The sequence below is a fragment of the Periophthalmus magnuspinnatus genome, chromosome 11 (assembly GCF_009829125.3).
Source record: "Periophthalmus magnuspinnatus isolate fPerMag1 chromosome 11, fPerMag1.2.pri, whole genome shotgun sequence".
Classification (NCBI taxonomy): Eukaryota; Metazoa; Chordata; class Actinopteri; order Gobiiformes; family Gobiidae; genus Periophthalmus; species Periophthalmus magnuspinnatus.
In genome coordinates this window covers 9,603,074-9,622,386 of record NC_047136.2, presented here as the reverse complement: position 1 = coordinate 9,622,386, position 19,313 = coordinate 9,603,074, and the positions used below count along the sequence as shown (strand labels likewise).

General features: G+C 39.2%; 1 protein-coding gene across 1 annotated transcript in view; it reads left to right on the top strand.

Moving 5' to 3' along the window:
* The window catches only part of LOC117379073 (CUB and sushi domain-containing protein 3-like), a 319,068-nt gene that overhangs the window by 134,254 nt on the left and 165,501 nt on the right, over positions 1 to 19,313 (top strand). Inside the window, exon 5 of the mRNA XM_055225479.1 lies at positions 18,882 to 19,089. Coding sequence (XP_055081454.1) covers positions 18,882 to 19,089 — 208 coding nt within the window. The remainder of the gene's footprint in view (positions 1 to 18,881; positions 19,090 to 19,313) is intronic.

Sequence of the window (19,313 nt, the reverse complement as noted above, 5' to 3'; positions counted from 1 at the left end):
CTTCTTTACTAACATTTACTAAAATTGTCTTTGTTTTCTTGAGGCAAAAATGATTCTTTCTGCATACAAACTTTGCTCCACTATGTTATTCCCAATCGCTTCCAGAAATCCAACTCATTTCCCAGCGTACAAATATATGTAAAACCCCAAATTCCTCCATGTAATTCTTCCAAAATGATTCTCACCAACTCTTTTCCCCATTTCTGTGCAGCCTGTCCTCGTCTGCCATATCTTTGCTTCATGCTTCCATCTTCCTGCATCTTGATACGTGTCTGCCTGTTGATGTGTATTCATATATTTCTATCTGTCTCTCTTATGCTCCCATTGTTCGCTGTAATCCTTTCCATCTCTGTTTTGATCCATGTCTCGCGGACTCTCATCCATCTTGTTTCCGTGTTCACTCCGTTCCCGTGTCGTCATGCCTCTGTTGCGTCCTTTAATTGCTTTCTTTCCCTCGAAGCCAGTCACTTCTTCATTAAATCATCAGTCATCAGCTTAGTTTGCCCTGTCAGATGGCGAACCCTTGTAACCCCCATATGGTTCGCTGTCGTTATCGGTAAAATTGTGTGATAGCTGACTAGAAACGCCAAGTCGGAAAGAGTGGCAGTGCGTAGACGCGTGGCTTTTCAGGTGCCTTGACAGGGACAGACAGGAGCGAAGGTACACTCATATATTAAAAAGATTTTCAAGGGAATGGCAGTGTCTAAGAGTGCAATGATCTGATATTTTGTGTTTAGTACAGAGTTGACACCATGACTGTGTCGGAATGTCCACACTATTCCCTACAGGGGGCACTATTTAAGGGTCATGCCATTTCTAGTGGTGTCCGAATGTCCAGTTGGTGATAAAATCGGCGGTCACTAGATATATAGACCACAATGCATAGCAAAACAACAGTGCCGCGAAAGGTCTTTAACTGGACACAACATGACTGAATGAAAGCAGATCGAAGTATTGGTTTATCGCACCAATTATTAGTAAAACACTATTAAATAAACTCTTGCTGTGTCTGTGTAATCCCTCAGTCGTCCAGGTTTGATCCATAGCAAAAGACAAAATTTAAATCTGTCAACTGGACAAATCGTCTGACACCAGAACTGAAGAAGCGTCTTGGATGAGCATCAAAACGTCTTCACCCCTACAACGATTTGTCCAGTTGACAGATTTAAATTTCGTCTTTTGCTAAGCTGTTGCTGTATTAAGTTGCTAGCATTAGCCGATTAACTTAGCTTGAGCTGTTAACAGGGACATAATTTCCACATCTCAGATAAAAAAAAAAGAATAATCCAATCCGTTTATGTGAGATGCAGCTTGACAAAAAAATGTGTATGGTTAGTATTAGTCCATAAATATTCGTGCCAGTCCAATCTGATCTTTATTTATGACAGAAATCAAGTTTTATCAGAGTTTAGCTGACTTTTTTTCATCTCGACGCCAGAGTCACGTGACCCGAATGTAGTGAGCTGAGTGTCCGAATCGCTGTGTTCACCTTATTCCAGAAGTTGCCATGGGCGCCGCCATCTTCATTTGGGTTGTATTATTTTGTATGGGGCTGCCGATCTTGACAGCAAATAGGTTCTATAGGGACAACAGAGCCATTTTGAAGCTTCCCAGAGAATCAGTGCAGTGTTGACTTGTTGTTGTAAATAAAAATGTAACATTTGAGACAAACCAACCTACTTTATAATAATAATGATGCCTTACACTTGTAATGCGCTTTACAGGCTTGTCAGAGCTTGTCAAAGCTTCTCAAAGCGCTACACTATAGTCATTATTCATTAATTTCCTATTCCTACTATTGTAGCCACAGCTGTCCTGGGGCAGACTGACAGAAGCGAGGCTGCCAATCTGCACCATCTGACCACCACTAATCATTCGCGCACACACCACTTACTAGGCAATGTGGTTGAAGTGTCTTGCCTTGGTCCGAGTGGGTCTCAATCCTCTGACCTTCAGGTTGGGGGACCAACACTAACCTAACCACTGAGCCCAGTGGCTCAGTGGTTAGCGCCAAAACTTTTCCCAAATTCTCCATTTAAAACAATGAGATTTCCACATAACTGGAAGTGCTACTACAAAGAAAGCATGGTTTAGTTGCATTTACAAAAAAAGTGGGCCCGGTGGAATAAGGTCAATATAGTCAGCTAAAGAGTGTGGGGCTATGTAGTGAATGAGGGATTAGGGGTTAGGGTGGACATTCGGACACATCCTGGCTCTAAAACATGATTATAGATTTGGCTATCGCAAATAATCACTGATGTGATTTTACTGTAGTGAAAAAGAATAGATTGAGTGTGCTGTATTCTGTCAGAGTGGTTGGCTCTAAACTCCATGGAGTTTCCTATGTTAAAATTTTTTCGGCTTTACTATGTTGTTGAAAAGATTGTTTTGAGAAACGAAATGTCACTACTTGGTGTAAAAAAATCACTGGGAATACAGCTGTGTGGACCTTTATCTTGTGATGTCTTCTGATGTTTCACTTGGTACATGGTAAATGTTCAGCTTTTTATATAGCGCATTTCAACCTTCAAGGCAGGTTGGAATCACATGAGAGCTGGAATCGCACCGCCAACCTGTGAGTCAGTGGATCTACCCAAGCTCTACCAATGATGTTTATGTCAAGACCAGGATTTAAACCGCCAACCTTTGAATCAGTGGATAAACACTCTACCAACCAAGCACCTGTTGCCCCACCTCATCGTCAAAAGCCACTAAATTCATGACCACTAGATCCATTGTTTTTCTTCTCTATCATTTGAAATATATTTTACAAAATAAGAAACACTGTAAACACTGTACGAAGCAGACAATTGCAAGCTATTTTTATTTATACCGAGCAGGTCACGTCAGCCGGCTGAATTGTGGAAGCACTTAAAGAGATGGTTTGAAAAGTGAACAACAATAACAACAGATGTGCTTAAATTGGCCCAAAATCTCTCACGTAGGACACACAGTCCCCGCTCACATCGCGTTCTTGTTTTTTTTTTTACAGCAGACACAAGCTAATTGGAGCAGACACTCAAAGTCATCACAGACACTGCACTTTCCGCTTCCCTGTGAGCGCATTGTCTTTGCTTTCTATCTTAATCTGTGTTTATCTGGAGATGATCGGCCGTTGTGTGGCTGGCTGTTTGCTTCTTTGGATGTCCATGTTTCACAGTACATTGTTTTAAAGGGACAGTGTGATCCAGAGAGGAGTTCGTAGGTCTTTTGTACACATCCTTAAAGGTGTACTATGTCACTTTTCTGGTTAGGAATATGTCACTGGCTTGTTTCTCTACTAAATTTGTTTTTATATTTTATAATCAAATCCTCAAAGTATCCACCTTTTGCTTTGTCGAGTAGTAAAAATAGAGGGGGAAAAAAACTGTATCTAAACTTTTGGCTGGTAGCATATGTTTAACTAGCCTGCATTACTTTCTACATTTTAGACAGACATTAAATAAATGAACCAAGGAATTATGTAGCAAAGAAAAAGGTTAAATAAGATAAAATCATTTTTCAACAAAGTAAAGGGTGGCTACGTTGAGGATTTGAATATAAAATATTTAAAACATTTTTTTTCATTTAAAACACATAGTTTTTCTTTCTACTACATAACTCCATATATCACACTTCATATATTAAATGTCTTCTGTATGTATCATAGACTGTATAAAAGTGTAGACTAAGTGAGTGTGACGTTACCCATAGAGCTCGGCTCCAGTCAAATGAAGCAGCTATAGGGGCCAATTAGGAGCCAAGTTCCATATTTGGAATTCCGACTGCGAGTGTCATAGCAAACAAAGAGCCAATCCAGAGCAGGCTGTTGAAGGTAACGCCACTTACCGCCCAGGGAGCGGGCGCTTAGCAAAGCTGTCAATCAAACCTGTTTGTAACGCTAGCGGTAGTGACCTCGAGGAAAGAAGGTGGCTGATTTGTCTTTTATTAATGTTCGTATCTTGATTTATGGACACAATAGTGAAAGAAAAATACCAGGATCATGTAGAACATTTTAAGACCAAAATGACGAGTCTGACAGCAGCAGTTACAGAGAGAGGGGTGAGAGTTTTCTAAAGTAAAGTGAAATGGAGCCAGAGTCGATGGAGCCGGAAGCGTGTCCATGACCACTTCCTATATGGAACACTGTGGCTAGCAGATAACCTGTGTCCATTTATATATACAGTCTATGGTATGTATACAAAATGTAGAAAATTGTAAAAATAAAGGAAAAAAAAATTGAACAAGAAGGCGTGTCTAAACTTTTGACCAGCAGTGTAGTTCAACTTTCAAATATCAACTACTCGTGTGCTGCAGCTTCCCGTTATCTGTGACATTGTGGACCTTTTCACATTCACAAGATGTATTATTTTGTTTTAAATCGTTAATTGCTATGACAACTGCAGTACTTTCTTTCCTTCAGAAAACCCAAATCTCCAAGCTGAACAAAAGACACGTATTTTGGACATTGTAAGACTGCTAACAGGAAACAATTAAAACGTGAGATAAGACTACTTCTTTTCCGCGCAGTGCAATTGGAGGGCAACGCTATTCCTCAAAGTCGTGAATGAAAACTATGTGTAAAAATAGACCCGTGTTAAGCTGCAGTGTCCAATTAAAAGCTTGCAATTTAAAGCTCATCAGCACTTAATGATGCTCACTACTCACTATACAACATTACTGTTTACTTTGACAGTAACTCCAAGTGGTTGCTAAGAAACTGATTTTATACATTTGTGCTGTGCCATTATCCATTTCTCTGTGTCTAATTGCTGCGATTAACTTAACAAAAAGAAAAGTGTAGCCAAACAGCAGCCTGCCTATACAACTAGGGATATATGTGCTCCATTTACTTTTTTTTGGGTAAAGTTTTAGTAAATTCTGCCACTTATGAATAATAACTTATAGATTCAAAACAAAAATAGAAAGTCCAAATGTCCACACTATTCTCTACTTAAGGCACTATTTAGGGGTCACGCCGTTTTTAGTGGTCCAGTTGGTGAAAAAGTAGTGCACTCAAAATTTCCCACAATGCACCTTGAAAAGTGGGCGATCGGTGGTCACTAGATCGGTCAAAATAGACAATGCATTGCGAAAAAAGCAACACCGAACAGCGACAGACTCTTAAATAAACTGTTGCTGTATAAAGTTACTAGCATTAGCTGCTTACCTTAGCTTGAACTGTTAATAGAGCTAGAATTTCCACATCTCAGACACTTTTTTTTTTTTTGTAAATCCAGTCCGTTTATGTAAGATCCAGCTTGACAAAAACTTTCATGGTTATTATTACTCCATAAATACTTGTGCGAGTCCAATCTGATCAATATTTATGACTCAAATCAAGTTTTTTCAGAGTTTAGCTGACTTTTTTTCACCCAAACATGAGAGTCAATGGCCTGAAAGTAACGATCTGTGTGTCAGAATCGCTCTGTGAATGAGTGCACTATGTAGTCGGCTTTATAGAGTGCGGGGCTGTGTAGTCAATGAGGGGTTAAGGGCTAGGGGCGACATTCAAACACAAATGTGGTCACCCAATCTGACGTCAGTGTAAGTGACTCAAGTCGTTTCTGTTTAATATTTTGGTCGAAGTGATTAGCTGAAATCTGTAATTCAAAACCGTGGCCCCGCAGAAGCTCTGACAAAATAAGTTTTAGTGATATGACTGTATTTTGCATATTACATTTGATGACTACTTGGAAACTGTTCAAATTGTCCATTGGAGTTTTCGTAAGCTTTTCTTTTGGCATGTTGAAACACGGCATTGTACAATTTGTAATTCCTACTGACAGCACTTATTACTTTGAATGTACTTACTGACAATAATCTAATGCAGCGCTTCAGCCATCTCACTTTTCAAATCACATCAAATTGTGTTTTTCATGTCCTCTTTCTCAGGCGTGTCTTCATTTATTACTCAAAATGAAAGAGCTCACAAAATGATTTACACTGAATAAGTATTTTAAAAGTCTAACATTATGCAAAATGGACTGTTGTGAGCTTTAAGGCATGTTATAATGTTTTTATTTTATCAAAAACAAACCTGGAGTTATGTTTTGTTTCATTCACACATGTTTTACTAATCCTGGTTTAATAATCTGTCTATATCTCAAAGCTCCAAATGCTCTGTTCCACCTTGTGATGTCATGAAGCGGTAAACATGAACAGCTACTTTTTACCATTTCTTTAGTCGAGATTGGGATTTCCAGAGTTCAAATCCTCCAGATGATTCTAGTGAAGGTGCATGGACTTTAAAACACAGTGGAGCACTTCCTGTGTTACCACATGACATCACAAGGTGGAACAGAGTGTTTTCTGTTTGAGAGAAGAACACAGTCTAAATATGCAGAGTTTGTGTGTTAAACATGTGTGAATGAACCAAAACACAACTCCAGGTCTGTTTGTGATGAGGAAACCACATTATAACAGATCAGAAAATAGCGTAATACGGCCCTTTAAGTTATGGCGTCATGTTCTTATAAAGTCAGAAAGTTAGTTTACATCTGCAAGTGTTTAGGCTTAATACAAGTTAGCAAAATCTGTATAATGTGTAGGTGTTTGTCATAATAGCATCATGTAATATGAGTCCCCCCAGCTTCCCTTCTTTGTTCAAGCTTTAAAAATGTCGTGTTCCGCGCACCCATAATGCATGTGGCCTAATGAAGCCGGGATTGCTTTTGTAACTGCTAATAGCGCTTTGTGTCATAATACTTGTGTTTAAGGTCCCAGCAGAGGAGTGACTTATCAAGGCTAGAGAAGACAGGCGAAGTAGAGACACAGTTTATTTCGGTCAGTGCTGCCAAGCGTTAAACTTTGAGCACGCAGCTATTTGTTTAAGTTGTCACCGATGACATTTAACACAGGCCGGTACCCAGGTCCAGTGCTCACTGTGTTTCTCCTGGTCACACGCATGAGAGGACGCAAGCAGAGGGAGACAGTCAACAAATCTGCCATACACGCATCATACACGCAAAGGAGAAGTCACGGATCTAAAAGCAGCACGCGACTAGTAAGAAGATCAATGTGTTTATGGTCCAAGCTAGAAATCGGGTAAATGTGGTAAGTATCAGGTTAGAGGAGGACAGGCAGGCTGCTTCCAAAAATAATAGCAGAAGCGCTGGAGTGGCAAGGATCGGATCAAAAACTGGACTACTTATACTGCAGCTAATGAAAGAAATTTGATCCAGGTGAGCCAGGTAAGCCGACGCCCAAGTGGGAGGAGAGATGTACAATACAGAAGAGAATCCTGACAAGAGAAGGTCGGAAACAAAGGCCACAGTGCTTATAAATCATAACTTCGTCCCTTTTTGGTTATAGCTGTTTAGAAACTTGCTTTAATGACCAGAAAGGAGTGCTGCTAGCAGAAGAATCCATCTTAATACTTCTGGAACACTTTCACACTATTTTTCCACTTATGTATTATTTAGTGTTGCAGCTTATTTGCTAGTTTATTGGGTTTCCTTTTTACAGTTTTAATCTCTGTACCAAAGAACCCCCCTCGGTATGTGATATACTTTTGGAAAGCACCTGACAAGTCGATTCTGAAGTAACGTAAATGACATAAGGAAATTAGTGTGTATTTGTTGAACCTTAGTGTAGTTAGTGTAGTATTATGATTGACATGTTATTTTGTAAGTTTGGTTGGTTACATGCAGTGGTGGAAGAAGTATGTAATTTTGTTAGTTAAGTTAAAGTACAGAGACTGGAGCAAAAAAAAAAAAAAGCTCAACTAAAAGTAAAAGTGTGACATGAAAAAAAAATCTACTTATGTATAGCACTAAATAATAATGGTGCAAGAAAGACAAATGTTCAATATTGTCAGCAGTGGGAGGAGTAACCAACAATTTTACTCAAGTAAGAGTTCTTAAACACTATAAATACTCCAGGAAAAGTAAAAGTATGGTGTCTGATCTATGTTGTAATGTTTCCTCATCAAAAATATGCCTGGAGTTTTGTTTGGAGTGTAGTTTTGTTTCTTTCAAACCTGTTTAACACATAAAACCTGCATATTTAGGCTGAGTTCTTCTTTAAAACGTGAAAGTGTTTTCTGTTTGAAAGTTTAGTAATACAGACAGAAAGTGCTCGACCCTGTTTTTAAACTCCATACACGTTTACTAGAATCAGCCCTGGAATTGCCAATCTCTACTGAACCAAAGATAAAAGGAGCTGTTAACTTCAAAACTACCACTTAATGACATCACAAGGTGGAACAGAGCATTTTGACCTTTGGAGATATAGACAGATTAATAATAAACGCTTACTCAAACATGTGTGAATGAAACAAAACACAACTCCAGGTATGTTTTTGAGGTGATAACAACATCATAACATGGCTTAAAGGTCAGAGGAATCAATTTTGTGTATTATAGAACCTTTAAACTGTGCGTATATATCTGAAAACCTCTGAGCAAGGTAAACTATAAGAGTGTTAATAGTTGTTCAGTTTAGTCCAAAATGTCCCCTTCATCATGTTATCTCTAGAGTGGCATTAGCGCGTAACATCCTGAGGCAGTTATTGGTGTAATTGCTCGCCATATGCTATGTGGCTAAATCTGCTAACTATTCAGTGCATCACGCGTTATCTTCACCTGCCGTAAATGAGTGAGAGGACGCCGGGGACTGTGTGAAACATGTGCAGCCAATAATCCAGCATTTAATCTGGACACTCATCACGCTCCCAGCATGCATCTGCACTGTGTGTCTATAGAAAATGCAATTCCCTTTCGCCTTCTCAATGTCACTTCCCCCATTGGGCCACGCCAGCTTGCATTACGTGACAGTTCTGGATGAATAATAATCAGATATTACAGGGCCAAAGATAGGATCTCTAAGAAAACTAGTAATGGAATTGGCCTCTTTGTGATCGGAATCCATCTTACGCTGTTGGAAGCTCGCCAGGTACAAAGTGCAGTCTAAGCAATGCAAAGATGTCAGGGAAAATACAAAGGAAAAAGCCATAGCACTATTCAGGTCCCTGGAGTCAGATCTCAGAGGCTGCGCTGTTCTGAATGTTAAAGTGCATATGATGGTTAGACTGCTCATTTCACTAAAATGTATATGTACAGTTTTTACTATTTCAGTTGTGCAGTGGTGGAAGAAGTACTCTGTTTTGTTATTTGTTAAAAGTACAAATACTGAAGCAAAAAAATAAATAAAAATAAAAATGAGTAAAAGTATCATGTGGAAAAATGTACTTAGGTAAAAATGTTAAAGTACCTGTTTAAAAATATAATTAAAAAGTAAAAAGGTAACATTTTTAGGTCTTATCAAATGTAGCGACTTTGATAAAGATTTGTGCTGAATTTTGTTCAGTAGAAACAATTGAATCAATATTTTTTCCTTGCTGTTTTTATTTGTATATTTTTGTATTTTGAAACTATGAACATGTCAAAATAAACCCCTCAGGCTTTTCAGCAGGTCTCAAACAATAGAACAATAGAACAATAGAAAGTGCAAATATCTGCTGTTAAATGTTTTGTAAAGTAAAAGTAAAAAGTATCAACTTTAAAATCTACTTAAATTTAGTACAGTGTTTTTACAGCTTACTGTAAACAAGGCTCAATGCATACTTAAGAGATGGAATTTGACAAACCAATATACATTTGAGTGCGAAATAATTATTAGAACTGTCAAAAAAACATATTGCTTCCATATAAAGGTGTCTTAACACTTGTCCCTATTGGGTCCTGGTTTGAGCCCAGTTTAGTCCAGTAGATTGTGATGTGGTCTATGTACACATTACTGATGATGTAGATAGAGGGATTCTTCTCATTGCTTCCCATAAAAATATTTTCTATCTGTTCTACCCCATTAAAGGAAGTAATAATTAGAAAAAACTTAAAAAGCATCATATAGACTTTAAAGGTTTTAAAGTCTGATTATGTAGGTTCAAAATCTAATTCATTTTCAAACTAATTGAATGTGTCTTGAGTCATGTTGTATCATACTATCATTACTACAGTAGCAGCAGTATCACCAATACAGCTGCTTCATGGATGATGGAGTTTTTAATCTTTATCAGACTGATCAGCACCACAACTGTTTTACTCTTTGCCAAATGGTTTCAGTTCAAATCCTTTTTGAACATATTGATCCGCTCTTTGTTCTGAGTCTTGGTAATATAATAGCATACAGTGGAATATTAGCCCATTGTTTTCATTGATTTCACTTTACCCTGTGCTTGTTAAGTGGAGTAGAGGGGCGTAAAATGAAACATCTCAAAAGTTTTGAACCCAACTTTTGCACAAAATTACCGCTGTAACAATGTTGACAAGGAAAGTAGTGAGATAGGGCCATCTGCTCTGGGAGAAGCAGCAGTCTTATACATTTTATTTGGCTATTTACACTTACTGTGAGAATATATATTACCATATGGAAAAGGGCATATAATGTACTTCGTGCTTCTGCTCTCATTTACACAAGAATAGTGCTCTCAAAGTAATGCATTTTTGCACAACGTTGTTCAGAATAAGTGTTGAAAGGGTTGTATTTGAACCTGTGTTTTACACTGGAGGTCTTTAGCTTTTGCCAGGGTCAGTGCAAAATGAACTGAGATAAGAAATAAATCAATATTTAACCAAAACATGTGGTTTAGACCATAGACCAGGGGTGGCAAACAAGTTAAGTACAAAGAGCCAAAATTTTCAACCGTAACACTCAAAGAGCACTCCTCTCCTTACAAAACAACAGCAAGCATTGTACTTCTGTACATTTCAAGATAAGTGTCCACCCTCAACACACACATCAAATGCAGCTTAGCCAGAGTTAACACAGCACCTACCCAGAGGTCAGATACCCCCCCACATACACACATAAACACACACAGGCATCTCTTCCTCTCTCTCTTTCTTTCACTCTGTCAAACACACACACACATACACACACACACACCCCCCCCCCCCCCCCCCCCCCACACACACACACACACACACACACACACACACACATTTGCTCTTTATCTTCATCTCTGTCTCTGTCTGACACACACAACTACTGAACACACTTCAGAAACACATGTAGGGCCTGTATAATGTAAACTGATGGAATATTTTTAGTTTATTTTTTTTAATTATTTTAAGCTATTTATATATTATCTTGTTTTATTGCATGTACCATTTTCCTTCTGTTCTTTAACTGTGCGGTGCAATACTGGAATTTCCCCACTGTGGGACTAATAAAGGCATATCTTATCTTATCTTATTAAAATATTAACACAAGCATAAATCAGGTGTTATTTCCAAACCACATCACAGATTTTCTTACCTTGTTGAAGTGATGGGATGATAATCTCAGTGGGATTTTTTTATGATCTGGAGCCAAGGTTTCAATTACATCCACAAAAGACTGTTTTAAAAACTCCTTTGTTGTATGTTTTTTTTAGCGCGGGCAATCTTCCACGCCACTTTATAGGATGCAAGTGTCACAGTTTCTCCATGCTTGTTCAATTGCTGAACCATTTGAGACTGTCTTTTTACCTGGCTTTTCAAGGTGCTCAGTTTGTGCTTGTGTAGTTCAGAACCTTTGGGGAATTCCTTGTCCATATGAGCCTGGAGAGGCTAAAATGATGCTGAAGATTTGAAGCCTTGAAATGTGATATTGTAGTATTGCAGATTAAACAGAGTGATGTGCCATTCCGTTCAATAAAAAATTAAGCATCTTCCCGTTCTTCCAGAAATGTGCTGTGTTCATCCTCATATTTTTGTTTAGTTTTGCATTGTGCCATTTTGACTCGAGGGTAACAGTCTGCACGCGCATGAAATGTTTACTTATTTTCCCGACATTAGACGTAACCCACGCAGATGACGAGTGGTCACTTGTCAGACACAGCATAAAAAAAAGCTGATAAATCAGTTTTTATATATTGTTTATTATTTGTTTTAATAAGCCCTGGTGGATTTGAATGTGTTTTAAGAGAGAAAAAAATAAGTGAAACATGAGACAATGCAAAGAGCTGCAGTATAAATAAAAAATATTATATGAGGCAAAGAGCCGCATTCCTATTGGCAGAGAGCCGCATGCGGCTCGTGTTCGCCACCCCTGCCATAGACGGTATATATGAATGGACATAGTTGCCATGTTCCAAGTGTTCTGCTCCATGGACTCATTCAGTTTCTATTGAAAAACTGTGGCCCTCTCTCTGTAACTGCTGCTGTCAGACTCGTCATTTTGGTCTTAAATGTTCGTATTGTGTTCGCCCTACATGATCCTGATATTATTATTTCGCTATTGTGTCCGTAAATCAAAATATGATCATTAATAAAAGACAAATCAGGCACCTTCTTTCCCTGAGGTCACTCCCTCTAGCGCAACAGGTTTGATTGACAACGTTGCTAAGTGCCCACTCTGTGCTAAACCAGTGGTGCAGGTGGGAAGGGGCATTACCTTCAACAGCCTCACTCTGGACTGTCACTTTGGCTGCCACTTCTGGTTGGAATTCCAAATATGGAACGTGGTTCCAAACTCGCCCCATAACCTCTCGCCTCGATGACGTTCATTTGACTAGAACTGAACGGTATGTGTGACGTCACACTCCCTTAGTCCACTTCTTGATACAGTCTATGATTTAGACAGTTGAATACATTCAGAACTCTTATTCACCCTGTATGTCACGTGAGTAAGGCCCGTCCTTTTTCTCTTAACAGATGCAAAGCTTGAATGAATTAAGATGCTTTTCTTTTTTGTAACTCAGTATCTCATATAAAACAAATTGTAATCTCACATGAATAAACCATAGCTCCACCATATATATTTTCTTTATTTCCAATGAGATGCTTTACAATATTTAATATGTTATTTCATTTTACTGTCCAGATTTACTTGTAAACAGTATGTTTATTCATCATTAAACTAACAGAGTCCTAGACCATCCCAGCAACATGCACACAACTGGTATCCATGGTGACCTTTACCACTCCCATCATCTCCCCACAAATCAGAGTCCAGATGCTGCCTGTCAGTCAAATAAACATCTCACATTTGGACCAATTAGAGGAAATGAGCGATTCAGTGCACTGGAGACAAACATTGAGGGGCAAGGACTGATTGTCACCATGATTATTTTTGAATTAACTTATGACCCCAAAACAGTAAATGATCTAAATTGGTGGAAAATGAGCGATACAAATCTGGCAACTGTTGCTCTATGATTACACACTATTTACGGCTAAGTAGTGTTTGACTTCTATCTGACCTGACTGAGTTTGGGATGTTTTTGTATGATATTTTATAGTAACTGGTGACGGTTCTTCAAAACAATCCTCACACAGCCAAAAAAAAAAAAAGATTTACAACAACATTTTAGGGATTTTTCATGAAACCACATCTGACAGTTTTTATAGCTCACTCTTAAAGAATAAAAAATAATGTAAATTTAAAGATAAAGTTTCAATTTTCAAATTTGTATGTAGCTTGTTTTTTTCATTTGAATCTATTTCAAATGAGTATTGTGTTTTTACTACAGATGAATATATTTGAATGTCAGTATTTTTTTATACCCTAGTTTCTTGGCTAAGTATATTTGAGAGATTATTTTAAAAGAGCACTAATGATTCAAAAAGAGGAATTGAATCTGTCCGTATGGGAATAATCTCATTGAACATGATCCAAAAAATAACTATCTTTAGATCCATTCAAAGTGAGTTTACTTTGAGCTTGAGGATGTTTCTGCTCATAAGGGCTCTTCTGGGTTGGTGGAGGACACTTATGTTCTAGTGCTTGTATCTCTGCTCCAGGTGTGCACCATCTTAAAAAGGAAGAGAAGCGAAGAACTGCATTCTTCACCTCACCTTGACACATTTACATACAGAGGCTGCCCTAGAAAGTTCTCCTTTAACTCATGCAATACCCCCACTTCTCTTTTCTCTCCTCTTTGGTCATTCTTGGCAGGTGATATGAAATACTAAATGATGCATGCCTTAGCTTCTATATAGAAAAGATGGCTATATATACATTCATCCTTCTAGTGTATGGGGGGCACGGAGGTGATTGATGGACGGGTGGTAGCGGATAAGCTAGCAGAAGGTATGGGATGGTCGCAGCCCAAAGGCAAAGGAGAGGCTATAGGATGATGTAGATGTCCCATAATCCTTAGCGACTGACAGCGCTGATATGATTGAAGTCCGGCGGTGATAGTGATCTGCCTATCAAAGTGATGCCGGATAAGGAAGCGGGGTTATGGCGATAGGAGTAAAAAGGAGAAAAAGGGGGGATGAAGGAAGCAAGATGGCTGAAAATAAAAGATGGAGAGGAGAAGCGATGGAGGCCAGAAAAGCCATTACACATAAAATCAATCAGGGAAAGAGATTCAGTAAGCCAGGGGGAGCCGAGATCTTAAAAAGGAGGAGACTCTGTTCCATAGTGTTTGGTATGAAGCAGGAATCCTCAGATGGCTGTGATATTGATGACAACGCAGTGGGGTACACGGGACAGGCTGGAGATAGAGGGAAGAGGGAGGATAAGGAGGCTAAGAACGAAGTGATCAAAGCACCCTGGGACACAAAAGAGGAGGGGTGAGAAAGAGAGAGAGGGAGAAAGAGAGAGGCGGAGGATGATTTAGGACATGCAAATACGAACTGGAGGCGGATCTTCCGACGAGATGTGTGTGGTTTTAGACAGGGACTGGGGAATCGTCTTAGTTGGAAGAAGTACTGTAGCCACAAGCCTGCAGCCTGTTTTTAATTACGACTAGCAGGTTTATAATAACATATTTGACATGTTTCCTCGTGGGAATGTCATAACTCTTCTAAATGTAGTGATTTACATATTCTATTTGCAGAGGTGTAATTTTTCTAGATAGCTTTTCTGCCAGAGCATTAACTATATTTGATCTTCTAAACTACAGCTACACTGACCCTGTTGGCTGGTGTCTGATGTGAGAAAAACTACAACCACATTATGTTTTTTGACAAGTTTCTATTAATAATGACTCCATCTAGTGGTACAAAAGCGCTAAGGCAAATATATTATGAATGTGCTGTGTCGGTTTAGTCTGCAATGTAAAGAAATCAGTCTACAGTAAATGCTAGAGGGTTGAATGGAGAAGAGCACATACTGATTTCTGTGTTTACTTGGGGCCGTAGAGCATACCGCATTTCCATAACCTTCTCATATCGGAGTGTACCTTATGTAAGAAGTGCAGTTGTAGCGCTAGCAGGTACAGCTTGGGAGTTGAGGACAGAAAGGCAAAGAAAAGGGCAACGCTTGCTCTGATGTGATAAGGAGCGAAGGCAACACAAGCAGACATGGCTTTCAGTGCTGCTCCAGTCTGAGAGAGTGCGCTCCTGTGTGCGGCGCCCTCCGAAGGGTTAGTGTCCCGGGGCAAGTCCACTTCAGCCTCTACCCTGATCCTCTCTCAGGATGAAGTAATGGACAGCGAAGTGTAGCTTTGCATCAGACATACTAGTTAACAATAAAAGCATTTTGTGAAGCACTTGTAAACATAAAAATATACTGACAATATATTAGAATGATTGTTATTGCAGAGTATTTTATATGTTTATTGAAATCATCTGATAATGAAGTTTTATACACACACTTGCACCTGTTTTTTTAGTGTTTTCTATGGACTTGTATACTTGTTTGTTTTGTTTCTTTTCTGTATTGTACTGTAAACTAGATGCAAAAGAGCAAAAAGAAAGAAATAAGATAGAAAAATGTGGTAGCTTGGCTTTGAAACTAAGAAATACTCAAGGTTAATACAAAACTCAAATTAAAAACATGAAATTTCAAACACAAAAATTCCCCAGACAGCTTAAAAATCTTATCTTATTTCTTAACAACTGGAGTTTCTTTTAAAATCTGAAGCGCATACACATTTATATGCCAATGAATGGGAAATAGAATGTTTCTTATTTCTTGTCACATTGGCTTCTCACCACTTAAAATGGGAGTTAATGGCTTAAGTCTGCATGTGTGCACTCTTCCCCCTTCCCATGTGAACACGCTGCACATGTCACTTCACATCATCACGCCTGCACTGGCTCACAAACACCAGACTGCTCCTACACGACACTCCGCAGAATTAACCACGATCCCAACCACGATCCCAGCCACGTATGTGCCAAACGCAATCAGGATCCAGGCTCAAAGGAATTCCTGTCTGTAGTTGAATTGTTCGAATGCGCCTAGTCATTTGTGTCAGAAATAGTGTCTGGGGTGGCAGTGGCTCGGTGGGTAGAGCTTTCACCCTCAAAGCGATGCATCCCTCTTCCCAATGGATGAACAACTGAGTAACTGGTGGCGGACTTATGGCGCAGATTGGTGAGCAGGCTTCAGGCTGTCCCAGAGCAGCTGCAGCAAGTCACCAAGTACTCTCGGACTAAAAACCGATTAGATATAGTAGTGATTAATGCAGAACAGTCATACTAGCGTTGGTCTAATGTTATTCCACACATTCTCATCTATCTTCAAATTCAAATAAATGCTAATGGAGTAAATTCATGAATATTTAGAAGATTTATTCTCAAAGCAATCTTAAAGTGCAGTTTTTGAAGGCCTTGTTGTCCGACTAGTAGAAGCAATGCTGCAAAACTACATACCAATTCACCACAGTAATTTTTTAACTCTAAATCCCTTTTTTCTTCTGCTTCTACTACTACTACTTTTCTACTGCTCCAAGTTCATTTCCTCTTCTTTAACTCCACGCCACTCACGGCTTTCTGCACCTGTCTGCCAAGTGTCACCCACACGTCAATACCCTGTGGGGCAGAACGCGCCTGTCCTGTGGTTTAAGTGTGTTGCCGCATTATAGTGTTTATGTTGTCTGGATACCAACGCATGCCCCATTGGCACAGAAATAAATAAAAACAGATGCAAGTGTGATTATAAATGTTTATCACCAGATTATTCAAATGCATTATTGGCAGCAATGTATCCAGTTTTGCATGTCCTTGAAATGTCACATCCATCATACTAGCTGCTGCTGTGGCTCCTGCAGTGTACATGCTCCCTCTGCTCCCCTGCTAGTCCAATGGGGTCCCGGGACGTCTTGGCTCCTGGTGTCAGTTTGTTTACATAGAGTAAATACTGTATAAGAATGAATTTGTTTTTGTGATCATCAAATGTAGAAGTTGTGTGTGGGACCGTCTGCCGATCCTGTCTCTGTCTCAGTGCATTACTGTGTGTGGATGATTAGTGTTTGTGGATGACTTGTGACTTGTCTCTGGCCAAAGCATGCTTGGTGTTCATCTGCAGCTTGTTTCGACACACTGCTGTTCTAAAGTGTAAAATGATTGATTTGTCCATGGGTCCTGATTTCACAATGGTTTATAACAGAAGGCTAGTTTAGCTTATGATTCATTTCAGTTTTGTTTCATCCTGTTCTTTGTTCCTATTTGGTACATTATGTAACAATATGTTTCCTATATCAATCTCTTTGTGTTCTCCCCTAGTTTGTCTCTTTAGTTCCATCCCTGTAAGCCTCTGTATTTCCTGTCTCTACTCAGTGCACTGTTCGTCCACTCCCAGTATATACTGCTGTTTGAACTCATTCTTGTGTTGAAGTGTAGAGGCCCAGTTGCAGCCCCTGAGGCTGGGGACGAGGCTGGCCTGGTCTCTATACTTATGACTGTCATGTGTACATGCATACTCCACATGGGGTGTGCATGTCCACCTGATAGTGCTGTGTGCACTGTTCAAACATGTGTTTTTCCTGCTTCTCAGTGAGTGTACTTTAATTTGGCTCTGGCTTCTCTAAGCGCTGATCATAACAATATGTGGCTCTGATGCTGCATTAGCATCATTTGCCACTTAAATTGCACTCACTGGTGTGTGGGAAAACATATGCTGAAAAGTCTGTTACATATAGTACTGCCGTATATGTCTTTATATAAATTATACAGGTATAATTTATACCATGTTTAATGTTGGTTTTGTGCACTCTCAGGAAAAAAGGGTTCTTCATTGAATCTTTGTCACTTGGACAGTGAACACTGCACTGGCCTCAATTCACTTTGGACTAATGCTGCTTTTGATTCAAGCCTTTCCCTGAATGGGTATTGTGAGTCAATTGAGCCCAATGCTTGCTGTCCCTGTGACAGACTAAGGTCCAATGTGGAATGTTGATTCTCCGTGAGTGTATCTGTATAAATTATAAATGTATAATTTATGCTCTGTGCACAGCGCAATCCATGTGTCTTTATCTGTTATACAGTAAATCAGTACTTTTCAATAATAGTCAGATGTGAACTGCAAATGAAAGCTATTCCAAATTTATAATCACATCTGATAATTGTATGTTTTCAAACTATTACTAAAATTGGTCTGTTCATTTCAAAACCAACCAATTGGGAAAAAGTCAAAGTTCCTTGGTGGTGATTGGAGGAGACGAGAGCGGAGCTCTGTGATTGGTGGACAAAGACAGAAGTTGTTACTGGACATGTATTTTTAGCATCTCTGAGTGTGACAGGAACTGCAGCCTAAGGCCTAAACATCATGATTCCAACTGGCTCCTGCAAATTCATTCAATTGAATCTATTGGGTTTAACCATATTCCCATTGATATACTCTGTATCTAACATATAATAGAGCTCCATTTTGCGTGTAGCATATGATCTGACAGTACATTTCATAAAAAGTCATACATCGCTAACAAAATGCTTCATAAAATAACCTGCTGAATGAAGAGTGTAACTGCAGCCTACTAAATCTGAGGTACAGTCATGTGACAGTGGGAGAGAGAGGCGGGGAGCAGGGCTGGCTGGCCTGTTAAGCACTTGAGAAATTATGATAGTAACGTAGGCCAAAATTATAATCAAATTGGCAAAGAAACAATATTTGCTAATTTATTCCAAACTAATCGATGTAGTAGAGTAAATCTAAATCATTTTGTCCAAAAGATCAAGTCCGCACCTCGGTCCCTCCTCTCCCTAACCCAGGTTTTCTATTTGTCTCTCTGATTTGATTGACAGCTGAGGACACATGTGGGGGCACTGTGGGGGGCGGCAGTGGGGTGGTGACCAGTCCCGGTTACCCCAACAACTATGGTAATCAGGCCGACTGTACTTGGATCCTATTGGCCGAGCCTGGAGACACCATCTCTGTCATCTTTACAGACTTCCAGACTGAGGAGAAGTATGACTACCTGGAGGTGGAGGGCTCTGAGCCACCAACCATCTGGTGAGTCCACTACCTCTTATACTTTTATACTTGAACTGTGCTGTTTGGAATGTGAATTGTTGTCCCTTTTGTTTAAATTTTAAAATCATGACATTATAAAGTTTAACAGGGTGTTTTCTGTTTGAGATAAGAACTCAAAGCCTAAATATGCAGCGTTTTTATTAAACATGAGCGAATGAAACAAAACACAACTCCAGATATGTTTTATAGATCAGGAAATAGCG